Genomic DNA, 27,479 nt, shown 5'->3' with positions numbered 1-27,479 from the left:
GTTTGGAAATCCCCTGATCGGCTCAATTTCCGGGAGGGGGGGGGGGGCACTCTGGCTTTCTTTCAAAGTGAAGAAAATGACATTTTTCCAGGTAGGGTGATGTTTTTTCCTCCCCTTTTGACCAGTTTTTCTCCGTTTTCTTAGGAATCCAGTCACAGCCTTGATTAAGCCAAACGATGGGCTAAATGATACCTTGTCAGAATGGATAAAAAGTACAAGATGAATACCGTATAGCGGGTTTTTTTTTCCGCGGAGTGATAAATCACGTATCAGAAATATCAAAACAAAAGTGCGTACCATCTAGGCTAGCTGCTGAACTGTAGCTGTCTGAAAAAATAATTTCACCGTTTCGTCAAAATATTTTTCAGAGAGCTACAGTTCTGCAGCTACATCTAGGCCTATCCTTCTGTGTTTAGTAAACCAGACGTGATAAAGAATTATATAGGTTTTATTTTGGTTCTAGCTGACGAAGCTCGTTACACACATTGTCTTTGTAAGGCTCATTATTACACATGTATTTTAAACGAACTTGGCACTAATTCCACATTTGGTAATCCTATACTTATACTCCAACTGCCCTTTCAAAATGTGAAATTCTTCAAAATCATACTTCATTTTAAGCACATTTAATATCCCAGTCAATGGGACGAATGAATATGAGTTACCGTATCTAGTGATCAGTCATCCAAAAAATTACTTTGTTAAACACCACTCTGGTTCTACGCACATGGACTCTGAAGTTGACATGAAAAAGATGCTGGAGTTTCTAACTGACAGTCTTCGTAGTCTTTGGTGATCAGGTCTTTCAGCAGTCTGTTGTAATTTCCATGAACACGAATTGTGCTCCTTTATTAGTTGACCTGGTTTTTGTTTGTTTTTTGTTTATTATCATTATTATTTATTTATTTATTTATTCTTATGAAGCATAATTTATTCAAACCTTCTACGTGAGAAAAAATAATCTCTTGCTATGGCCTTCAACTCGAAATTTAGAGATATATCGACGACGTCTTATCTATTAACAATAATCATGTTAAATCGATATATCCCAGTGAACTCGAAATAAAAGACACCACAGAGTCTTCCACGTCTGCTTCGAACTTAGATATTTGTTAACGGTAAACTAACAACTCAACTTTATCAAAAGAGATGACATCAGCTTCTCCATCTTCAAATTCCCATATCTATGTAGCAACATTCCATTGTGACCAATATTATGGTGTTTATGTCTCTCAACTGATTCGTTACTCAAGAACTTTTTCTGCTTATGAAAAGTTTTTAATTCGAAGCAGGCTACTTACAAACATGTTGATGCTACAGGGGTTTCAACAGTCTCGTTTAAAGTCATCATTTCGCAAATCATATGGTCATTATCACGATCTTTCTTGCCAATAGGAATACAATCTGTCAATGGGGTCAAATGCTGTCTAAATTGTTATACCGTTCTTTACACTCTGGTTTTGACTGCGGATTACTCCGTTTACATGATCGAGATATAAGGTTCACGGCGGGTGTGACCAGTCGACAGGGGATGCTTACTTCTCCCCGATTCCACCTCTGGTATGTCCAGGGATCCGTGTTTGTCCAACTCTTAATTAATTTTGTATTCCTAATGTGAGTTGTGAGATTGATCACTGTTCGTTATCTTCACATTTTCATTATTTTACCAATTTCAACTCTTTATCATTGTTTTCAATACACATTAGTTAGAACTTCCACTAATTCACAATTTCCATAAAGTAATGATTCTATACCAAACATTCTTGTTTCACAAGTTCAAATTTGATTATTCAGAGAAGAAAAGTCGTCCTTTAGACCTTCAACATGGCGACAGATGGAAATAACTTGGTAAAATGATATTATACGAAAATCATCTATATATGTATGGTTACGTTTAACGATATCCCAGACCGTTACATGAAAGATAGATGCGTTTTTATAAGCTTAGTGTGTGAAATACTTTTATTATGCTAAAAAAAATAACAGTATATCTTGTATCATAGCACCGTGTTATACTCTCTTGCTCTCTCACTTGCTCATTCATTCGGCTATATATATACAATGAATATATCACAGATTTTTAAAAGCATCTTAAAATAGCTACTATAAAATATTTAAAATGTCAAACAAAACGTTTTGAGCGGCGGCGCTGATACATACAGGTTCTGCCAAAATACATCTCTGATATTAAGGATATACATCTATTTCTTTCAATTTAACGGAGACGTCTAGATCTAGTATCCTGAACAATTTGGTAACTTTTGTAGATATGCTATTGTAGTTGCAATGTGGTGCATAAATCCTCGTATTAAATGGTGTACAATCAACAATTACTAGTTTGAAACACTATTTGGAATACATGACCCTGTAATTCATGTTCACTGGATTGAACAAGTAGATGATGGTTTCATAGAGGGGTCCCACGGAGAGGCTGGAGGTAGATAATTTGGATGTGGCTCTTGAAACGGATAGAGGAAGTATACCCTGCAAAATTGACAAAATGGTCATAACGGTTCGTGCTTTTACAATAAAACATTATCTCTTGGAAGAACATGTACCATTTTTAAATTAGTCTTTTGTTCATATGTGTTACATGTATGTTCTACCTGACTGCCGTGACGTAATATTTTCCTACTCCTTTGAATGACGTATAGTTGGTCCTGGTGTCGTCGACACCTAACTTCAGCGGTTCTCGGTAGAGAAACCTCACAGTTTCTACACTGTATACTGGGATGCCTGTTTTGAGAAATGATATTCGAATGTACACAATTTCTATTTGGTTGCAATCCATGTTAAATACTCGTTCAGTACGAAACTCAAAGACAACACTTTGTAATTTGAACGTCACAAAATTATACCAGTGACTTTCAGCCAAGCTTCAATACGAAACATTGTCTGTGACATCGATTCGAAAGATCTCTCTCCTGTCCGGACTGGGAGAAATAACCTGGAAGTGATGAAGCTGATTGGTTGTGGGGGTGGAACTTTGGGTGCCGTCACGTAAAATACCCGGAGTGTATTGAGAAATAAACGGTCTGTCATTCCATCGTCAATGTCGTCTGTTAGTTCAGAAAGGATCTCGAGACCACCTGTTGTGGTGTACAGACACGAATAAAAATAAAAATTGATATCGAAACATTACGTAACTATATCAAAACTCTGCAAGTAATGACATCTTACCCATTTCTTCTTTATATCGAACGTCAAATGACTGGATATTAACCATTCTTATTGCCTGAAATGCATCCAAACATTTAAGTTCATTGAATTTATACGAGCATATCATAAATTTATTTCAAGTAAATCACAGAATCTTCCCACTTACTGTCTGATGTGGTAGCCATTTGGTAAACTTTGTCATGACTTCTTCAAAATTTTGAAACTGGGCATGTACTGTGATATCTGGTGGTCGTTTAACACTGGGTATAAACTCTTTCACACCTAACGTACAGTAAGAATTACACGTGTATAAGCAGGAACATTGATGCTCTGATCAAAAGTTATATCACGGGATAGCTCTCCGAATATTGACTGCATCTCAGTATCTGGTTTTTTTTTGGTTTGTTTTTGTTTTTTTGTATAAAACAAGGAAAGCATGGTGCCTCCATTCTTTCTATACCTCCACTTTCTTGCATTTATGATTCTTTTATAAATATTGATTCGTATTTACACATTTCCAACTGTTTTTCTGTGAAACCCTTTCAAATCTCCAATGTGTTAATTTCCCCAAAATAACTGAACGTAATTTTTTCAGTTCGTGCAAAATGAAAGGTCAGTGTGCGGAAACTATGAAAATTAACATGGATTTCAATTTTTATTAGGCAGTATTTTTGGTATGTTAATTCTATACTTTCATTTTGTATCAAATAAATATGAAGAATCACTGCTTAGTTTGTTGGGTAAGTGGGAGTGGTTGTGTATAAATAAATTATCACGTTCTCCAATGTAGTTAATCACCTCATATACCCAACAAACTAGTCAGTGATTCCTTCCTTATCCCCGTCTTGCACAGCATCACACGATTATTGCAGTGCTTTAATCGAGATTGATCAGCAAAGGTTTATTCCTGACAAACCTATAGAATATTGCAGTATAAGAGACGACTATATGGTGAGACCGCAAAACCGAGGCCCTGTGCCACAGCAGATGTAGCACAATAAAGATCCCTACCTGCTTGAAGGTGGTAAGCGCCATTTTGCAGCCCTTCACCGACAATGGTAACGTCTCCATATGAGTGGGGGAAAATCTCGAACGAGCGGGACGTTAGACAATATACAACCAACCAGAGTATTGCAAATCCTACCTATCGTCTCCTTTGCAGGTTCCCCAATGACGTAGAAGACACGTATGATTTGTGTGTACCGCTTCATCTTGCCGCCATTCTCATGACACACAGTGTTATCGGGGTCTATGACGGCTTTTTCATTTCCCTCTGAAACCTTCAGTGTGGCGCTTTCAACATTTAGAACAGAACCTACGGTATGTAAGCCATAGTACTGAGTTATAATCAAGCTTTTGATTTTGATTTTTACAGTTCTAAGGCTAATTTCAAAACTAAATGGCAAATCTACTACTGAGTATTAATGCATTGATTGATGAAGTATTTGATTTTTTCGAAACATTTTCAAAATAATTAATGTTGATTGATATATTCTAGAATGCTTGATAATCTTAAAACCTTGAAGTGGTTGTTTCTGTAAATCCTCATTCAATCTTTGTAGAGTTTCTTGAAATCCCTCGTATGTATTCAAAAGAGCGCCAAACGTTTGTAGGAACAGTGGTGCTACGACAAATCCCGCATACGGATGATACAGCTGATGTGTTGGGTTGGCCTCCAGTTTTTTCGGTACTTTGTTAAGGAGTCCCAGCTGTTGAGGTTCTGTCGTGGGATCTTTCACAAACAACCATAATCTATAACACACATCAGACAAGAAGCATCAGTCGTAGAAACCACAATCTATAACACACATCAGACAACAATCTATAACACACATCAGACAGGAAGCATCAGTCGTAGAAACCACAATCTATAACACACATCAGACAACAATCTATAACACACATCAGACAAGAAGCATCAGTCGTAGAAACCACAATCTATAACACACATCAGACAACAATCTATAACACACATCAGACAAGAAGCATCAGTCGTAGAAACCACAATCTATAACACACATCAGACAACAATCTATAACACACATCAGACAGGAAGCATCAGTCGTAGAAACCACAATCTATAACACACATCAGACAGGAAGCATCAGTCGTAGAAACCACAATCTATAACACACATCAGACAAGAAGCATTCACAAACAACCACAATCTATAACACACATCAGACAAGAAGCATCAGTCGTAGAAACCATATTCTAGAATAATAATGTTGGTCAAAAACATAGTTGGCTGATTTGAAAGAAGATATACTTCTGATTCTGTATAAAAGACCTTTCACCTTAAGCCTCTGATGAGAACGTTGAAGCCGTAGGTCGACTCGTGGAAGATCATCTTGTCCATTACAATACTTCCATTGTTTTCCACCTTGCGTTCCACTGTCTCACATTTCCATACACCATAACTCTGGTTTGCCCGAAGCCAGAAGTTAGCCGCTCCTATAAGGGTACTGTAAGATGTGTAACATAATGAGATTAATTTCGTAGATCACTGAAATGCACACTGACTTTATGATCTCTGTTCTACTTAGAATTCTCGGATCTAGAATGCATGGATCTATATACATGTATAGCTAGCGAGGGGATCACAACCTTCCCTTATGATTCAAATTTTCAAATATATAACATACCGGTACATGTATAGTTGGCTATTTTTATGCAATTTTAGTGATAGTATATTTAACCATATATCTCCGAAAAATATTATGGATCCACTCGTCTATGGACATAATATAGGTACTGAAATACAGCATGCGAAATACTGTTAAGTGAAAGTAACTTAGTAAGCATGAAGCTATCAAGCAAAAGAAAATATACCTAAATCTGTCGTATTCCGGTGGGGCCTTGCGTCTCATGTCTCCAGGATGAAGACACCGAGGCATGATGTCTATGTAGGCCAATGGAGGCAACTGCTCCTTAGGTAAGTTGGCCTTCACCGAGGAGAGAGCCTGGTGTCCCATCACCTCTTCATAGGACGGAGGAGGCATGTTTTCCTCCACGTGTTGCGGCGTCACTGGAACCTTTGACATGGTATCTCCCAGTAGAAACTGTTGTGGTGAGTGTCTGATGAAGCGAGATCGTCCGTGGATATGTTATATTCAGTTGTATTGTAAAAGTAAGAACCAGTGTTGAGCCAGTCAAAATGGCAGCTGTTTTGGTATTACATTTAAAATTCTATCTATAAGGTTTACAATGGTGTATGTTTAAATATGCTATTAAAGTTAAGCATTTTCTATGCGCGATTGGGGCTATTTAAAGTCTACGTCAGATCGATTAAAATGTTCACCGGATGGATAAACAAATCGATACTTAAAAGCTAAAAATAATCATTACGTAGTATAATGATTTAAATACTTCTATTTGTCCAGATTGTTAACGTGAAGAAAACATTACACATTTTTTTTCAATTCGATATTATAAATACAGATAATATTAGCTCACAGTACCTGTAAGCTCATGTGATTTTTTTTTTATCGAAGTTCTACCTATTCTACAGAAACACCAAGGCCATTTTTCAACCAAACTTGACACAAAGCATTTTTTTTCTCTCTTTCCCCTAGGAACCAAGAGGAGATAATTAAGGAATAGTGACGGTAAGGTCTGGTGTTTAAAAATCTCAAGCTTCGGTGTCTTTGTACATACCTATAACATCCTGGAACCAAAATGATATTGATTAGATTGAAATGGGGTAAAACTAAAAAAGAATTTAATCAAAGTAATGATTATAAACCAATAGATTTGTCTAATAAACCTTAAACTTTCCATGAACGCTTTCGTATATAATGAAGATAATTTCAAAGTTTAATTTACATACCAATATATAGGGAGGAAAATAAAGGGGTACAATATACAAGCACGTAGCCTAGTTTACAGTTTTTTCAAACCAAGATGTCCTGTGCCAGGGTGGAGTCCCGACTGCTGTTTGAAACCTTACCTGGGAATATTTTTACTTTTTTCATCAAGAAAATATTAGCTGTAGATATAAAAATCTTGTTTTGATGTAAAATCTGCTATTATGATAGTTTTGTATGTAACGTTATCCATAATCATTAATAGAATTAAGATTTTATCAAAATAAATATTTCGGTTCTGCTGAATACATGTATATAACATTATAAAGAAATAACGTTTTGTTCAGGAAGACAATAATGTAATTTAATTGTTTCATTCAGAGCTTTTCCAACACAAATATTAACAACAAAAGTTTATATAAACTTTTTTTTCTGTCATTGAAATAATAAATCCCAATTTCACAACAAAATTTTCCGACACTAAAATGACAACAAATACAATAAGTAGACAAATGAAGTTTCAAGCTCAGAAAGCCCACTCTTGCTCATGAAAACAATTTTGTGTTTGGCATGTAACGAGTAAAAGAAGACAAATAAAGAGGATTCATCTACTTGGTATCACCAATGACAGCATAGCTGTAATGTTACCAAATTACCAATGGCATGCATACGCGTTTTACTTTTTATGTTGTTTTTTTTTTTTGTTGTAATTTTTCGATATCAAAGAAAAGAATATCCCCGCAAGTACTTTCATGTCATGATACAGGTACCAATGTTTCTCTTTGTTATGCTATCTATAATATTTCCGCCCCCCCCCCCCCATGTGTTCGTGTTACCGGGGTATATCATATCTAGTGATGTAATGTATGATTGTAATGTAATCTTGTATTAATCAGATAACGATCGACTCTAATTTATTCTATTCTCCAAATTCAAATTAACTGAAGAAAAAAAAAAGTATTGTCACACTTTTTTCTACATTTTTTATGATTAGAGATAGGTATGTATTGTTAATTGATTTTTTTTAATTACATAGTACTGACACATCCATGTGATTGCATTGTCTTTGATGCACTTTTATTTGACTTTCGTGTTTATAGACAGGGTCAAACATTCATTTCTTGACTAATCAGTCTACAAAGTCTCTCTCTCTCTCTCTCTCTCTCTCTCTCTCTCTCTCTCTCTCTCTCTCTCTCTCGTACGTCGAATCTTTCTCTCTCTAGTACGTCGAATGAAAAGTACACCATTTTAGCAGGTGGCTTCAACTGCCCGAATATTTCCTGTGAAATATGTCGGTGAACAAGCGTGCGGCAGATGGAGAGGTTCATAAAACACTGATCAACCTATCGATGGAGCATAGACTTACTTAGCTGCACAGTCAACCAGTTAGAGACCATAATATTTCACGAACAACCCGTCACTTGACAAGACATCTACATCAATTCCGAGCATTAGCGACCATGTTATGGTTGTGACAGATATAAACAATACAACAACAATAAACAATGTTCCGCAATACAACCACCAACAGCCGAGGAAAATCCCAACTGTTCTCAAAAGCGAACTGAAACCAACGTCGTGGGACATGCTACGTCTATCTGAGGTTAGAACCAGAAATCAACCGTTGAGTCATCAGCGATTTACCGAATTCCGTGAAGTCAACTATAGAGCCAAAACGTCCAGAGCTGACCATGCTACGTTACTGAAGGAACTCATCAAACTACAATGACGAAGAGTAGAACTCAACATGGGGAATGCGTATTAACGCTAACACATGTTGCATTTAATCCATCAACCAGAAATCGACAAATTTTGACCAACTTAATAATCATATACATCAGCAAGTTTCCACAAACCTATATCAATCATATCGTGTGTAACAATTTCTGAAGATCTCATAACAAACATTGCTAAGAAAGCCAATACTACACTCGGTATCTTCCGCCGTAATCTCCAACACTGTCTGGAGTCATGCCATAAGACCACTTACTTAGTATTCATGCCCTCCATCTTAGAATACAGTTCTATCGTATGGGGCTCCACCTTCAGAAAGACGTGCAAAACGTCGTGAAAGTGCAGCATCAAACAGCCTGTTTGATAACAGGAGTCTACACCTCAAGAGACCTAGGATGTATCACATGTATGCTTAGTAGCCTGGATTTATCCCCCCTTCAGGGCTGCAGGAAGGTCAACCGTCTAGTTGGGTGTTTTTTTTCTATAAGGTGGTTGGGGAGTTGGTGCCAGCTCTGCCATCCTATGACTACTTACATTCCGCGCATCAAACCAGTTATTGCTCTTATCAAATCAATCAATGCTCGCATCAATTGAATTGATGAGAGCAATTTGAAGCGTGCATCATTTCAATTATTTAGCGTAATAATTGAATTGATGATATCTTCAAATAATTAAGGATACCTCCAGTTATTTGAATTTGTGTCAATTTAGCGCTCCATAGAATTATCGTCCAATCATTTGCTGATAATCAAAATGTTAAGAATGTAAAATCTTTCACTACAAACAATGATAAGTGTTTCAAATAATTTAATTACGTACAAACATTGAAGTCTTTCTAAACTCAAAGACAGTAGGCTGCCTCTGTCCAGCCGTTCAACAACGTAATTAAACCACCAATCAAATGCACCAGATATGCACTATTTACTATAATAAAAAAGGTGTTCGCTTGTTTTAAAATATGTGCTATTTAAATTCAATAAAAACAACAAATGCATAAAGATATGCAAATTGTACGCAAGTCATTTCACAAGGTTCTAGAATATTAAAATAAAACCCGGTCGGTTTAGTGGAAAACGGTTTCGTAGAAAAGCTCCTGAATATTCCGTTTTATTGCTATCTTTATTAGCTGAATCGCTAATATATATTTACTACAATACACATGTTGTATTTATTTGAGAATAAATAATTTTGTTGTTGTTGTTAAAAACTAGTAATCATGCTGCACTTCCATTTTGGCCGCATGTGATTTAAACCAAAATTGTAGATTTAAGACATTTATCTTATGACAAACCTTCACCACTGATACGTCAGCGGAATAATATCTTTAAAATAATCTAAACTTTCAAGAATATAGTCTTTCCTTTTGTGTTAGTTTGCACATCAAACATTTTGTGTAGAAATACATATATTGTCAAATAAAACAATATTTTACGACTACTTGTTCGGTGAATGAACCCGTTTCTGTGTAATCTGTGAGAAGGGGTGATTATGTAATAGATACTAATTTTAAAAGCTGTCTTGGTCTCCCATGGCATCCACATTTAAAATTCAATGTCTTAGATTATGAGAGGGTAACTTTCGAGTTGATCGTTTATAACTTCTTGGTATAGTGCAAAAACCTGATCCCTCTTACAAAATCAAAAATTTTGTTGCGTAAATTTGAGTATCCCATATTGAGATATTTTCATTTATCCCGATACAGAGATCTCCCACTTAGGTGATAAATCATTGGGATGATTAGCCCCAACCTGTTTAAGTATTTTCTTTTACATTCTAGTATTAAATATAATTATGAACTGTACTAGGATGTGCAGCGTCATAAAAGGGTAGTATTGTGAAAATTGTACGCCGAAAGCTTTGCAAATTAATTATCATTGAGAGTATGTACATTAATTAATGGCCTGAAGATGACACGTAAATTATGACATATCTCTGAAGACAGACATTCACGACAGACAGAAACAAAGAAAGGTAAGTTTACTTAGTCCAGTAACATTTATCGATCGCTCTTAATTTCACCATATTGTCTTAGTATCAATAGCTTTACATTGAAATAACTTGAAAAAATGTGTAACGAATGTCAGTTTAGATTGTGTAATGGTAAAGCGTGACAATAAGACCACGTCACTATCCCAATCTCCCCGATGTGTTTTGTGCTGTTTTTGTACTAAATTGACAGCTCAAAGTTTGTCTTTTCCTTTCTTGGAAAATATATTTATAAGCGTTTGTCATGGGTTTTCTTTTGTTTTGTTTTTTTTGTTCACCAAATGTGGTCAGGCTTACCTTTCTTCTCGCAATAGTACAAAATATTACTTCCTCGAGAAAACTGAACCAAAATAAATCTTGCGCCTAATTAGCATTTACACTGTTTAAATGGATGAGGGTACATTAATCATTTTTACGTTTTATTAACCAGCCAAACAGTGATTGATACAATTCACACAAGGATGTTTATTGTATATTGTGGTGAATTTCATATGGCCCATACAGAAGATAAAGAACTGAACCGAGTTTAGTAAGTATGTAAAGAGTGTTAATTTTAAAATTGCTAAAATGATTTCAAATTATCGAATGGAACAAACACAAATGCAGTATAGGAATTTACTTTGTAATTCTTGTTTAATACTTATAAAATAAAAGGGAATTCACTACTGATAATTATATGTATTGCCTTTCGACAGACTATATCCGTGTCATTGCGTCATATCTGCCATGAAGACATCCAATCATCTTCTGCTATCTTTGGTGTGGGTTTATTCTGTGACAACAAAGGAACTCACTCTTCCGGCATATAACCTTAGATCCGCCTCAAATCACAAGATCCTTTCCCTTCCGGGGGCCACCGGCGGAAAAGCCGTATTGGTGGGACATGAGGAACCACTGTCTCTCAATGTATGCATCAGAAAAAAGTCCATGGTGAGACTCGACAACCTAAGGTATTCCAACAACAATTTTTCTTTATTCTTTAATGTGACTTTCAACAGTGGAGAATGGATGGGGACGTTCTACGCTAAACCTGGTGAAGACTGGGCCATTTTCAAAAACACTGGAATATTTCCTCGAAGATACGCGCTAGAACCTGGATGGCACGTGATCAAGATTTATGTGATAGATTATTTCAGCACTAATGCGGAAGGAATTGCTGTGGACAAGTTTGTATTCAGTGTGGACGATCCGTGGATGGACAATGATATTCTGTCATGCAAAACCATCTGCACTGAGAAGGATAGTTTCCCCACAAAAGTTCCGTCTGTTGGTACCAGTGTGTTTCCTTCTAGAATAGAGCAGCGATCATTTCCGACTTCGTGTGCAGAGGTGGACAACGTTGACATACCCCTGTACAATGCGCACGTCGACAGCTTTGCGATTACTGCTTCGTTTCCTCAGTACAAATCCTTCTCAAACAGGAGAAATGAGAACACCACCAGCTGCCCACATTTAAGCCCGGAACTATGGCGATTCGATAACTTTAACCTGAGTTCATCATCGACAGAACTAGTTTACAATAAGACAGCCAGGATGTCATTTTATTCGTCTTCTACAAATGAAATGATTGTCATTCTTCGTTTTGTTTTGGAGGGACAAAAGAAAGGTAGTGTAGATTCAAAAATTGGGTCATTGTTGACTTTGAAGTTGAAGAATATTACCACTGCTGTGATTGTAAAAATGCGCTATAAAGAAAAGTGGGGGAATCTGTCATTACCGGAGATAAAAGAATTCACATCAGATGATCTACAGTACACCTGGTCAATTCCGGACTTCACGTGGACAGAGGATAGTCTAAACTACATCATTCTAACAGTACAATCGGAAAATCTCAGGATATTCGTAGATCATTTGAGTTTGCAGAAAAGGGCTTTCAAGCCTGAGAAACACGTAACGATATACAGAAGTGACGATGTACACATAGTTGCCGTCTACGTGGAAATGTGGTGGTTAGCTCCCGATAGAATGACCATTCACCTCACCAATGGCCAGACCTTTGAAGGTGTTGCTTATCTACAGGTGTACAGACCTATCCCTTGGAACGATGGATATTCACAAGTATTTGTACTGTACCAAGATGGGAATGCGCGTTTAATTCCAGTGACCCCCGACGGACTAGATTGGATCCCATTCGGTACGTCAGTTATTCTTGGGCAAACGTACAGCGATTCAATACGACCATACACCTCTATTACACAACTTACAATTGACCCAGAACGATGGACGATGCGTCTCCTTTACAAAGATGGAGGTTCCCTTTTATTGAAAATTAAAAGTAGTTACAGCGAAACCCAGGCTTACGTGTCCGACATTTTCTTTACAAGGGACACGTACACCCTGCCATTTGCAACTGTTCGGTCAATGTACGTTGCTGAAGGAAACACTGATGTGGACAGTGTGAAAGTTGACAATGACAAAACTTATCACGTGATGGATCAATGGGGTTATATACAAGGAAGAAGTTTTGCATTTTATCGAAGCTGTATCTCAAAACATTTAACTCTTAGTCCCGACATCCAAATTGACGTGTGGAAAACCAAACATAAATGAAAAAACTCCAACAAATAAGACAAAACATACCAATAATGCAATGGACTACTGATACCTTTAAAGGCAGCTAACATTGGGATGAAAGCCACACTTGATGAAACTATAAAACTGGGAATCACTAGCCCCGATGAAAAGGTCACTAGTTCTAATGTACCGTGATCATCAAGAAAAGGATATTAACAATTTTATACAGTGTTTTATAACTCCGTAGTTGTATGTGGAGAAAATGATGGTTTTTCAAAGCTACTGCTATTGTCCTGGGTATTTCATAACAGAATTAAAAACAGTGGATTAGTGTTGTACAACTTTATAACATTGTTTTACAATAAATCACAAAATAAATTAATTGGTGTCCTATCACAATATTTAAAGTTGATGTTAATTATGACTCAAATTAGTCATCTAATTGTGATCTCTTTCATGTATTATAATACATATATATACTCTAAAATTAAACTATGTTCTAAGAAAACCAACTCAGATCATGATTCAACATGTTAAACAGAAACAAAAATATGCAATCCATCATATACATAAAAAAGCAAATTTCCATATGAAAGATGATGTAATTGTAGATAGATCAAAACATTGAAATTTAAACTTTTTTGTCAGTTGAGATTTTTATAGAAACGGGCAATGATTATACTAACAATTATAACATTTTCCTACATCATATATCATTGTGATGCCAATACAAAAAACAATGTATGTTAATATACAAATTCTCTTCTAATTTTTTTTTTTTCATAAAGAAATTCTTCCAATATACATGTATGCATGACAAACCGTTTTACACAGCTCCAATGAAATACTGAGGGAAGATCAATCTCCACTGATGAGAAGGAAAATTGATAAGAATTAAGGATGGATTTTTCTGAATTTATTGGGTGCGTTGAGATGTGATATTTTGTATGCAACAACTAAACAACTATGGAATGTATACATTTTTTCCACACAGAGAAGTGGATGCCATGGCTCTTGTTTGTATGCCAATGTTTTTTAAGGTTACAACTATAGCTGTTTTCATGGCAAATATTAGGTCATTGAAATTTAATTCATTATCTAGAACAGGCATAAATTGTATATGCTTGTGATTCATTACAAATGATGTCTTGATTTGCAGCATAATTATTTTGCATTAACACATCTCTATCTGTTTGCAAAGCAGAACTAATAAACACTGGCAAATTTAATAAAATATAAGATAGACCGAATTTCCTCTGATCATTTAAGAATGTTATTTCCGTCATACTTCTACAATTCAGATTCCTATGATAAAACGGATGTAATAAGGTACACAATGACATTAAATAAAGTAGGGGTATCAGATGATATAAGAAAGAGAAAATGATTTTTCCACTGAAAATATAAAGCTGTCCCCAATAACTCAAGTCCCCTATACACCCCATTTTAGCATTAAATGATACAACTCTAAAAAAGAGTAATGTGGCTCCATGACCCACATGTTTTACAATTGAAGAAAATGCATGCACATATGGCACAATTTTTCTGAATGATGACAAGAATACAATATCAATAGCAGACACTACCACAATCACCAGTACATGGTGTGGAAACCCTCTGGGAAAGCTCTGATTTTGGAACCATTGGCCATCACTTAGTTTTTCTGTGACTTCACAATAATGGGAACTGAAATTATAATTCAAGACTAAATTAAGATGCATAAAAATGAATTCTGCAGGTCATTCATACTTTCAAAATTACATCTTATGTGGGGAAAAAAGTTAAAAGTATATATATATATATATATATATATATATATATATATATATATATATATAGATATATACTGGTATATATACTTACCAATAATCACAAGGAAGATTATAAGAATAATCACTGCTATTACTATCTTCATCTACAATATTCAATGTTTTTATCAGATATGTAAGCACTTTCTATGTAGAAATGATGTCATGGTAAGTAAATTTTATTATAATTGTCTGGAATTGAATAGCATACCACATGAAATTTTGAATCATATTCTCTTACTTTACAGTTTTTCCACCACATCTTTTTATGAAGTCCTTTAGCACGACTGCGGAACATATCTGAATTGTCAGCTAGACTATCTGTAGTAAAGAAAGTATCTCAAATGTATAGTTACATGTAACTGCCTTCTCTCTACGACTACAAAGAAACTGAGAATGGTGTCCGATTATATCAACTTTTGATGAACAAGAAGTGTTTTAGAAACATATAGGCCATCCATGTGGCAATATTGAAAATGATTAACTTTCAACTTAGAATGTCTGTAATGATAGTAAATAAGAGGACCATGGGTTCACCTGAGTCACCTTGGCTCATATCTAAAGATTTTTCCTATATATTCGTATGTAAAACTTTGATCCCTATTGTGACCCCAACCCACTCCCGGGGGCCATGATTTTTTCAAAATTGAATCTGGACTATGTCAGGAAGCTTTCATGTGAATGTAAACTTTTCTGGCCCAGTGATTTTTCAGAAGAAGATTTTTAATGATTTTCCCTATATATTTATATGTAAAAAAACTGATCCCCTATTGTTGCCTCATCTTACCCCTGGGCGCCATGATTTTTATGAAACTTGAATCTGCACTATGTCAGGAAGCTTTCATGTAAATTTCAACTTTCCTGGCCCTGTTGTTTTTGAGAAGAAGATTTTTAAACATTTTCCCTATATATTTGTATGTAAAACTTTGATCCCCTATTGTGGCCTCATACAACCCTGGGGGTCATGATTTTAACAAACTTGAATCTGCACTATGTCAGGAAGCTTTCATGTAAATTTCAGCTTTTCTGGCCAAGTGGTTCTTGAGAAGAAGATTTTTAGCTCTTCTGAGCCAAAGGCTCAAAGAGCTAATGCTATGGCCATTTGTGCGGTGTGCGTAAACTTTTTAGAAAAAGGGCTATAACTCAAGAACCCCAAATTTGTTACAGGGTATCATTGGCCCAAGGGCTTTCATACATACTAAATAGAGGGATGTGACCCTTTAACAAGGGGAGATAATCAGGAAAATACAAACAAAAGTAGTGGTTGCTAAAAAATCTTCTTCTCAAGAACCACAGGGCAGATTATCACCAAACTTACACATAAGGATGAGGATATGTTGTAGATTAAAAATTGTTCAAGGCATTACCCTGGGGCAAAGGGCGTGGTCTCGAGGTCACTTCAAAGTTGACCTAAATTAAAAAAAATTTTAAATTCCTTAAATCTTAGATATTTTAGTCATTATAAGGACTAGGATCATCAAATTTTGATAGTTGATGCATCTTAGGACCTTGTGTCAAGTTGTCTCAAAAGTAGGTCACGGTGACCTACTTTTTGAATTTTGCAGGTATTTATTTTAAAATTAATTTTGATGCATATCTTGGACACTTTGAAGCCTATGATCATCAAAACTTGTCAGTTGGTGGATCATGGGACCTTGAAATGCGTCAACTGAAAAATAGGTCACCGTGACCTACTTTCTGAATTTTATGGCTTATCATTTATAGATATATTTGAAGTTGTTATTTCAAATACCGAGAGGTTTAGAATCATCAAATCTTATAAGTTGATGCATCTTGAGGCCTTGAAACATATTTATAAAAAAAGTAGGTCACAGTGACCTACTTTTTGAATTTTGCAGATATTCAAATTTCACATTTTCAATTTTAGATGCATATTTTGGGCACTGTAAAACCTAGGATCATCAAACTTTGTCAGTTGATGCGTCTTCAGTCTTCGGTTTGTGTCGACCAAAAAGTAGGTCACCGTGACCTACTTTTGGTATTTGACAGCTAAATTACTATATTTCAGACACTATTTGACCTACAATCATCAAACTTTGTCAGTTGATGCATCTTGAGTCTTTAGAGTGTATCGACCAAAAAGTAGGTCACTGTGACCTACTTTTGGCATTTGACAGTTATATTTATATATTTCAGTCACTAATTGACCTACAGTCATCAAACTTTGTCAGTTGATGGGTCTTGCATGTTCGAAAGGTTTCGACCAAAAAGTAGGTCAACTTGACCTACTTTTGGAATTGGACACCTATATTTATATATTTCAGATACTATTTGACCTACAGTCATCAAACTTTGTCAGTTGATGTGTCTTGCATGTTCAAAGGGTGTTGACCAAAAAGTAGGTCACCTTGACCTACTTTTGGAATTGGACGGCTATATTTATATAATTCAGATACTATTTGACCTACAGTCATCAAACTTTGTCAGTTGTTGGGTCTTGCATGTTTGAAGGGTGTTGACGAAAAAGTAGGTCACCGTGACCTACTTTTGGAATTTGACGGCTATATTTATATATTTCAGATACTATTTGACCTACAGTCATCAAACTTTGTCAGTTGATGGGTCTTGCATGTTCGGAGTTCGCTGACCAAAAAGTAGGTCACCATGACCTACGATTGGAATTTGACAGCTATATTTCAATATTCAGATACTAATTGGCTTAAAATCATCAAACTTTGTCAGTTGATATTTCTTGGGTTCTCAAAATGTGTAAACCAAAAAGTAGGTCACATTGACCTACTTTTTTTGAATTCTTAGGATTTAACTAAAGATTTAGAATACTAAGAGGCTAAGAATAGAAATGGTGGGGTTGTACAATTTATCAGAAGAGCGATTCTAGGCCCTTGGGCCTCTTGTTAAATGACCCCACCCTATTTTTGCATTTTTGTGATTATCTCCTTTTTGAATGGGACATGGCCCTTCATTTGAACAAACTTGAAAGCCCTTCACCCAAGGATGCTTTTGGCCAAGTTTGGTTGAAAATGGCCTAGTGGTTCTGGAGAAGAAATCGAAAATGTAAGAAGTTTCAGACAGACGGACAGATGATGGATAACAGGCGATCAGAAAAGCTCACTTGAGCTTTCAGCTCAGGTGAGCTAAAAATATGGGTTATCTATTAGTCAGGGTCAACTACAATGCAAAGGGTTCACAAGATATTGAGTGGACAATATTTTTCTGATGTACTAGTGCAATGTCTGTCAAGGAAAGGTTTTTCAAGATGTTGAGCAGACAATATCTTCCTATGTTCAGAGTAGTTTGATCTTTGACACCTGAAATCAACAAGGGTCATCTTCTTCTTTAGTAGAACTAGTGTACCAAATTTGATATCTGTCAAGCAAAAAGTTCTCAAGATATTGAGCAGACAATATCTTAGTATATCCAGTTTACCTTTGACCTTAAAATCAATAAGGGTCTTCTGCTTTTTAGGGGAAACCAGGGTAACAAGTTTGATGTCTGTCAAGCAAAGGGTAACAAATTGACCGGATAACCCTTGGACTACCCACAAACAGGTGCAAACCAATATGTCCCCTTTTTAACATAAATATGTAACACCTTTTTTATGTGCAATCCATAAAAACATTAAGAGCAAACTGAAATTGCTTGTTAACAGTCAATACAATATCTTGGTCCTTGCTTTATAAGAACACGCTCTTTAAAAACTATACCAGATTTGTCCTGTAAATCCTCTAGTTTGTCTCCCCTCTCCATGACCTTGGATACATTATCCTGCATTACATCCACCACCTCATTGACCTGGTGCTGTAATCTTTAAAGTAATGAACAAAGCACTTAAATCCATTGTGTAAGCTATACCAGGTACAGTAAAACATGATAAAATTGTGCCATTATTACATGCATCTTCCTGCAGACATATTCAATAAAATATTACACACAAAATGTTGTATTTTTAAAACCTGGCTAACTTTATTGCAATAGTTCATGTCTTTCTGCTATATCTAAATAAATAAGAGGTAAAAATATTTTTAGTTTTAAATAAATTAAGTCTAACAACAAACTCTGCTTTTTGAAAAGACTTTGTACATTTATAGAGAAATTAGATAAAATTGTTCCCCGTCCTAGAATTCCCATACTTCACCTATTTGCAAAACTTATACGGTACCAATTCTGATGCACCAGATGTGATTTCAACAAATAATGTCTCTTCAGTGATGCTCAACCGAAATGTTTGAAATCCGAAATAACCATGAAATTTTAGAGCTATTTAAGGGGAAAACAGTGTGCCAAAAAAGTGGAGTCAAATTCGTCTAAGGATATAAAGAGCTATGCGTGAGGGAGATAATCCTTAATTTTGAAATTAACATACTATTTATTTATACATATATATTTCATGCATGCCATACTTGCTATTTTGTATGGACCATGTTTGTTTTTTATGTTTACATCTCTATATACGAGTACATTGTAAAGTGGTGATGAGATTCAAATGAGATACAATACCTGTCTATCTTTGGGTCATTTCTTCTCCCCCCTGGCTTCACCTTTGGTCCTCTATAAAATATTAATAGAGACTGTAAAAGTTTTCATAATAACAGTGTTATAAGCAATAGGCCCATGGACCATGATGTTCACTCAAGCACTTGCAGTTTCTGTGTAAAACTTTACAATTCAAGTTCAAGTTTAGTTTATTCATTCAATCTACACACAACATAAGGTACAAGCAGTAGAAGTTACAAATAAATATTGTCAGAGGTAAAAAAAAAAAAATTAGAAGAAAGACATGTAAACATTATATGAATAAAAACGAGTACTATTCATGGAGGACAGATTGATTCATAAATCAGACTTATCTTAGCAATAAATATTAAACACCTAATTTTCGTTTTTCTGTGATTTTACATCCTGTTTTGACATTAATTCAGAAACTTTAAGTATATTTGGTTTGTTATCATGGTTATAATATTTTCAATAATAATGCTTCATATTCTAAAATAGGCAGAAATTCATCAGCCACGTGTCTTCATTTTACTCATTTTACACAGAGTAATGATCAATGAATAAGATACCTATACACCTCCCTATTTTGACAAATCAGCAGTGGCTTGAGGGTCTAAATTTTATGAAGATTTTCCTAAATATTTGTAGTAATATAACTAAATAAGTACCTGGTTTTTACATTCGAAATTTGATTTAAAATTTTAACACATGTTCTAGAGGAGCAATCCATTTCTCTAGACCATATCTGTATAAAGTGATTCCCCAGTCTTTGTTTTACAGCGACATGAGAATACAAGAGAATGCTTGCACATTTATTTCACATGTTAAACCCTTGTGAATTTCTTAAAGATTTTCAAAGAATTATCCTTAATATTCTATGTAAAACTTATTGTAAGTGTGCCCTGAACCCAGAGTTCATAAAGTGAGCAAACTTCAATTGGCAATACACGAGGATGCTTAAATATTGTACTCTTCTGGTGCATGACATAACAGTTTTTACAGAATTTTCCTCTATATTCCCATGTAAGCTATTCAATGAAACTTTACATTTCCATTACTGAATATTATTGTTTATATATAACAAGAGGCCCATGGGCCTAGAATCGCTCTTCTGATACATTGTAGAACAGGCAAAAATTCTCACTAACCAAGATTCATCAATTAACAAGGTTTTAAAGACCTATCACATGATAGTGTATGAAGGGGATATCATACAGTACACTATTAGATTAGGCAATCAAAATAATTACGAAATGAAGTTACTTAACCAACGTGCATATCTGGGTAGTACATATTTCTCTTCTACATGAATTTTTTCAAGGGACATAGAGACGGTTGGGGTGCTAAATACCGAATTTACTATGCATACAATTAGAACAAGGGGATTGCATTGTATTTTGTCCCATTTTTAATGCAATTACATTTACTATATACAGAGGATTGATCATCATTTTTTGAAAGGAGGGGAACATCAAAGCTAATAGATTTGATAAGTATCCTTACCAATTTTGAAACAAGCATAAATTGAACAGAGAAGATTTATCTATCTTATACAAAATAGCTGTAAATTCAGGGATTACATCGTTGTGACATACTGTTTGTTTGATACACTATGAGGCCTTGAGATACATCAACTGACAAAGTTTAATGATCCTAGGCTTAACAATTCATAAGGTAGCATCTAAAACAATTTGACTAACTGAAAAAATATAAAAGAAGGGGGTCATCCTGACCTACTTTTGGATCATATTATCCTGAGGTCCTGAGATGCATCTACTAACAAGGTTTGATGATCCTTGGGTTTTTAGTTTGAAAGATGTATAGATTTGCAACAAAAAAAGCAAAAGTAGGTCACAGTGACCTATTTTTTTTAGCTGACATACTCTGAGAAGCCAAGATGCATCAACTTAATAAGTTTGATGGATCTAAGTCACTTAGTATCTGAAATATCTAAATATAGCCATGAAATTCAAAAAGTATATCACAGTGACCTACTTCTTAATTGACACACTCCGAGGAGTCAAGATACATCAACTGAAACAGGTTCATGATTCTAGGCCTCTTAGCATTTGATTTAGATATAGCTTTGAAGTTTAAAAAAAGTAGATCAAGGTGACCTAATTTATAGTCTGCACACTCCGAGGACTCAAGATGCTTCAACTGACAAAGTTTGATGATGTTAAGTCAAACAGTACCTGAAAATTTAAATGTAACTGTCCAAAAGTAGGTCATGGTGACCTACTTTTGGTCGACACACTGAAGACTCAAGATGCATCAACTAAATAGTATTCAAATATAGCCGTCAAATTCCAAAAGAAGGCCACAGTGACCTACTTTTTGGTCGACACACTCCAAAGACTCAAGATGCATCAACTGACAAAGTTTGATAATTGAAGTCAAATAGTATCTGAAATATTCAGATATAAATGTCAAATTCCAAAAGTAGGTCACAGTGACCTACTTTTTGGCCGACACACTCTGAAGACTCAAGACCCATCAACTGACAAGGTTTGATGATTGTAAGTCAAATAGTATCTGAAATATTCAAATATAGCTGTCAAAATCCAAAAATAGGTCATAATGACTTACTTTTTAGTCAACACACTCTGAAGACTCAACATGCATCAAGTGACAAAGTTTGATAATTGTAAGTCAAATAGTATATGAAATATTAAAATATAGCGTCAAATTCCAAAAGTAGGTCACGGTGACCTACTTTTTGGTCAACAAACTATGAAGACTCAAGATGCATCAACTGACAAAGTTTGATGATCCTAGCTTTCATAGTGTCCAAAATATGCATCTAAAATTGAAAATGTGAAATTTGAATGTCTGCAAAATTCAAAAAGTAGGTCACTGTGACCTACTTTTTTATAATATGTTTCTAGATGCATCAACTTACAAGGTTTGATGATTCTAAACCTCTTGGTATCTGAAATAACAACCTAAAATGTATTCATAAATGATTAGCCATAAAATTCAGAAAGTAGGTCATGGTGACATACTTTTCATATGACACACTTCAAGGTCCCATGATCCATCAACTGACAACTTTTGATGATCATAGGCTCAAAAGTGTCCAAGATATGCATCAAAATCCATTTGATAATAATTACCTGCGAAATTCAAAAAGTAAGTCACCATGACCTACTTTTGAGACAACATGATATTTGGTCCTAAGATGCATCAACTGACAAAATTTGATGATCCTAGTCCTTATACTAAGCAAAATATCAAAGTTTTAACAAAACAAAATTTAAGGTCAACTTCGAAGTGACCTTGAGACCACACCCTTCGCCCCAGGATGATGCCTTGAACAATTTTTTATCTACAACCTATCCTCATCCTTATGCATAAGTTTGGTGATAATTTGCCCAGTGGTTCTTGAGAAGAAGATTGTTTGCATTTTCCTAATTATCTCCCTTTGTTAAAGGGTCACAACCCAAGTTTTACAAATGAAAGCCCTTGGGCCAAGAATACCCTGTGACAAATTTGACAAAAATTGGCCAAGGGGTTCTTGAGATATAGCCCTTTTTCCAAAAAGTTGACGCACACCTCACGGCTCAGAAGAGCTAACAATAGGCCCATGGGCCACATTGCTCACTTGAGCAGTTTCAATTTCCTATGTCAAACATTAAATCCAAAATATGTCCCCAACCTTGCCATGCCAAGCATAGTGTGAAAAAACTTGAATTTACACTATGCAAGCACTCTTGCATACCAATTTGACATAGCATACATTTGTGGTTCTTGAAAAGATTGTTTTCAATATATTCCTATACAAAGCTACACCCCTACTGCAGCCTCACCCTAACCCAGAAGTCATGGTGTAAAAAGCAAATCTGTACTATATAATTATCAACATTTTTGAAGGTCAATATGATGGTTAAACTACCACCCGAGAAGTACAAAATTCACCGAGCACAGAGGGCGAGGTGAAGATTGTTCTTCAAGGATAGCTAGAGCACACTTCAACCCTACTGTAGCCTCACCCTAACCCAGAAGTCATTGTGTAAAAAGCAAATCTGTACTATATAATTATTGACATTTTTGAAGGTCAATATGATATTTAAACTACCACCCGAGAAGTACAAAATTCACCGAGCACAGAGGGCGATTGTTCTTCAGGGATAGCCAAGCACACTTCATGGGTAGATAAAGCATTATATTGACTTAGAAAATGTTTAATAATTATTTAAGCATATGATTGAATATCATCAATTAAAAACATCAAAACCAGCTACTAGAGCTTTCGAAACGATATCTAGTTGGCCACCTTTGTTTAAAACTCAAGTGCAAGACCAAGTTGAAAGTGATTTATTTTTCATCTATGTTGGAAAAATCAAATGTGATATTCATCTTGAAGGCATGTGCAGATGAATATTATTTCCTATTTTTTTTCTAGTTTGTTGAATCTCAGCCATTCAGAAACCTTAAAATTATTCAATCATATAATGATGATTGCATTTTAATAGTTTGGCATAGAAAACCCTGGTGGTTCTTGAGAAGATTTTAAGGAGTCTTTCTGTATGTTCTTTATAAAATTTTGAACCTCTTGTGGCCTTATCCAGGACCCCAAGAGAGATGGTGTATACAAACCTACATGGCATGAGAATGTGTGCATATCAAATTGACGTACTGGTATTTCACCCTCCAGGTTCTTGAGAAGACTTTTGAAGAATATTCTACGATATTCTTATGTAAATCTTTGAGTCCCTACTGTGGACCCATCCTATTTTTACTATTTCTTAATCATTTCCCCTGGGAAGGATGTGTAAGTCCTTCATAATTATAGACTTGTATCGCCTTTACCCAAGGATGCTTTGTGCCGAGTTTGGCTGAAATAGGCCTTGTAGTTCTTGAGAAGAAGTTGAAAATGTGAAAAGCTGCATTCAACAGACAGGCAGACAACTGACAAATTTTGTTCAGGAAAGCCTCTCAGGTGAACTAATTATATAAAGTGTTATACAACTTACGATAAAAAGAAATCTTCATCGTCACTTTCACCATCCAGAAGGGAAGTCTGAAATATAGTTGTATTGATAACTTAGAGTTTCATGTAAAATATGAACGAGGAAATTTCAGTCTGCACATTTATCCAGAAAACTTTTGACATCAAGTGACATCTCTCATAATTAATACCCCGTATTGTCACATGATTGTATTTTATGCATATAAAATATCAAACTTTCAGATACAATCAAACGCATTGAAGTGGTAAAATTTTTCGTTTGTACGGAATGTTACGAGCTTTGTATTGGACGTTTGATGTTACGCAACGACACGCCCATTTTCACAAAACTATAGGTAAACACACCCCTTACATCACCCAAGACCACGTGAAATTTTATGAACATTCAAGTCAACGCGGAAATATGTACACATCTATCTCACGGGTGTAATTCCAGTAATGCAGAGGTGGGCATCTCAAGTCCCCTTTAATGTGTAGGTAAGCGTATAGTTTCGCCCACCCCTACTCATTTTGGTCTAAACAGTAAGTAAGGGATATTAAACATGAAACATTTCTTTGCATGTTAAAAAACTCCCTAGCAAGCAAATTAACATGAGAACATTTTTGTCAGACGAAAAGAACACGACAAATTAAGTTCATGGACGAGAGTGGTTTTAACCTTTCAAGTCTTAATCGTACCTATGGACATTCAGAGTGGGACAAACCATGTATTGAGATTGGGAAATATGTGGTGGATAGAAATTTAACTTTGAATTTACTTATAAGTTTAGACTGCGTGCAGTACTTTAATTTTGTCGATGGAACTTCAAACACCTTACATATCTATATTTCTGGCATGAGGCAAGTCAAACTCAAGATGAATACGGAAGACCTGTTTTGCTTCCAGGTGATTTCATTGTAGTAGACAATTGTCCCATTCATAAAACTAACGCAGAAAGAATACCCTATCTCTATTTTGGACAGCAAAACGTGGAATATAGATTTTTACCGTTGTACTCTCCGGATTTTAATCCAGTAGAAAACTGCTTTTTGAAACTCAAAAAAGTATTGTCACAGGAACTTAAAACTTGCAATAACGCGTGCATTGAGAAAGCGATGTTAGAGGGTTTTAATTTAACACGGGATATCTCAACGTTACTTGACAATTCTGTATGCGCAGTGTTATATATATTTTTGCATGGAAATGTCTATACATATAAATACATTTATGTAAACACTAGTCTTCTTTTCATTGTGTTTATTTATACTCTTTTCGAACACCTTCCTTATCAGCAAGACTCACGTGCTTAAGAAGAACTGTTAGTATCAATCGGAAAAATAGGTGTGTCATTACCAGCGCTCCAAACATTTCATACGATAGAAAAATGTTACCACTTCCAACGCGTTTGATTGTATCTAAAACTTATCAAACCAATAAATTGTAATCTTATATTTCTTTTAAATGTAAAACTAAACTCAGCCACCAAAACTTCAGACAGATGTCACTATCTACATGAGTATACATGTGTGCATCCCTTGAAATTATAGGGAGGGGTGGACAGCATAAAAGTAGGTGGGGTGGGGCAGAAGGGGCTAGAGGAAGTGGAGTGACAGAAGATGAGAAAAGGGACAGACGGGGGAAAAGAAAAAGGAATAGGAGGAAGGAGAAGTGGACCTCCTCTTACATTGCATAAAACAGCTGTAAAATGAACTGTAGAAGTTTCTGTCCAAGATCACACAAATCATCAAAAGTTTGACATTCATAGAATTGCCCTATATCAATTCTATTCAAATAGGGAGGGATAACTATAAGAATTATTATTATCATATGACAGAATAAATTCGCTAGCCTTACTTTTTCGTCCCTTCTTGCATGACTGTAATCACTACCTGCCGGATTTCTGACAAACTTTGGTGGCATTCTTGTTCAGTTTGTACCCTTTTTTAAATATTGTATCATTCTATTAAAAAATCTGTTTTGATAAAATGAAAATGAGACAGACAATATATTTCCTCAAAGTCATAGGTCCTTGATGTGGATCATCTCTGTTTACGTCGATGATTAATCATCAGAAGTAGTTTGCGCAATGTAATTTTTTAGTTTTATGTCCAACCTAACGATTTCCGGAAAAACCCCAAACAAAATGAGTTGCCAAGACCCCACTAGGTAAAAGAAAACGGGGACAACCGAAGGGAACCTGACACAGGACAATAGATAGAGAGCTGAAAGACAAAGAACTTGTTCTCCACACGTCCCCCAGAGCAGACAGAGTCAGAGTGAAAATGTTTGTATGTCTAACCAAGTTTGGAAATTCCTTCTCTACCCAAAATACCCAAACAGACTTAGTACATATTGTATGTAGATGTGTTCAGACCCACACCAGTCGTCTAAGAAACTCTCTAAACCATAGTCAGTAAACACGCTTTACAACGTAACCACCACCATTTTTATCACTCAGTACAATAGTGTATCACTCTTCTCACCAATGTAGTTTATCGATACTTGTCGTTTTTGTGTGTTATTTGTTTATGTAATTTATGTCTCTTGATAAAGACGCGGGTTGCGTCGAAAATTTGAGTTTTAAATAACCAACAGTGTCGTGGCCTTTTCAGTGCTTTTATATATATATATATATATATATATATATATATACACACACACACAAACAGGTGATAATAGAATATTGCTACATAAAGCATGTAGGGGTTGGGGGTTGACGATGGAGAAGCTGAAATCACCCTATTAATCATAAAGTTGAGTTGTTAGTTTGCCGTAAATATTCATTTTGAATAAAATATAAGTACGAAGCAGATGAAGAGGACACTTCGGTGTGTATGTGTGGTTGTTTTTTGTTTTTTTTTCAAGTTCACTGGGATATATTGAATCGACATTTAAATGAAAATGATTATTGTTAATCGATAAAACGTTGTCGATATATCTTATTGTCGAATTGAAGGCTCAGAAAGAGTTTTTTCTTATGTAGAAGCGTTTTAATACTCTGTCTCTTAAGAATATAAAAACATGTCAGCTAACAAAGGAGACAA

General features: G+C 35.4%; 3 protein-coding genes across 4 annotated transcripts; 1 reads left to right on the top strand and 2 right to left on the bottom strand.

Annotated features, from left to right (window-relative positions):
* Positions 1–1,933: 1,933 nt before the first annotated feature.
* LOC130052314 (uncharacterized) lies at positions 1,934–6,484 on the bottom strand. Its single transcript, XM_056156800.1, has 9 exons — positions 5,992–6,484; positions 5,457–5,624; positions 4,679–4,911; positions 4,304–4,474; positions 3,326–3,441; positions 3,181–3,235; positions 2,859–3,089; positions 2,607–2,736; positions 1,934–2,484 (listed from the first exon to the last, which is right to left on the bottom strand). The coding sequence occupies exons 1-9, from the start codon at positions 6,201–6,203 to the stop codon at positions 2,379–2,381; spliced, it is 1,422 nt and encodes a 473-aa protein (XP_056012775.1). The 5' UTR covers positions 6,204–6,484; the 3' UTR covers positions 1,934–2,378.
* A 4,062-nt stretch (positions 6,485–10,546) lies between these two features.
* LOC130052312 (uncharacterized) lies at positions 10,547–13,581 on the top strand. Of its 2 annotated transcripts, XM_056156797.1 has the most exons (3): positions 10,547–10,670; positions 11,116–11,214; positions 11,381–13,581. In XM_056156797.1, the coding sequence occupies exon 3, from the start codon at positions 11,412–11,414 to the stop codon at positions 13,233–13,235; it is 1,824 nt and encodes a 607-aa protein (XP_056012772.1). In that variant the 5' UTR covers positions 10,547–10,670; positions 11,116–11,214; positions 11,381–11,411; the 3' UTR covers positions 13,236–13,581. The 2 variants fall into 2 exon arrangements, with proteins under 2 accessions (XP_056012772.1, XP_056012773.1); XM_056156798.1 differs by lacking the exon at positions 10,547–10,670 and having other exon boundaries at positions 10,960–11,218.
* LOC130052313 (vesicle-associated membrane protein 4-like) lies at positions 13,527–26,520 on the bottom strand. Its single transcript, XM_056156799.1, has 7 exons — positions 26,290–26,520; positions 24,460–24,506; positions 19,487–19,537; positions 18,694–18,794; positions 15,249–15,328; positions 15,063–15,114; positions 13,527–14,885 (listed from the first exon to the last, which is right to left on the bottom strand). The coding sequence occupies exons 1-7, from the start codon at positions 26,353–26,355 to the stop codon at positions 14,854–14,856; spliced, it is 429 nt and encodes a 142-aa protein (XP_056012774.1). The 5' UTR covers positions 26,356–26,520; the 3' UTR covers positions 13,527–14,853.
* Between the last annotated feature and the right edge of the window lie 959 nt (positions 26,521–27,479).

The sequence above is a fragment of the Ostrea edulis genome, chromosome 2, assembly GCF_947568905.1.
Source record: "Ostrea edulis chromosome 2, xbOstEdul1.1, whole genome shotgun sequence".
NCBI classification, from domain to species: domain Eukaryota; kingdom Metazoa; phylum Mollusca; class Bivalvia; order Ostreida; family Ostreidae; genus Ostrea; species Ostrea edulis.
The sequence above is the reverse complement of the archived record's forward strand: the minus strand, read 5'-3'. Positions and strand labels throughout refer to the sequence as shown.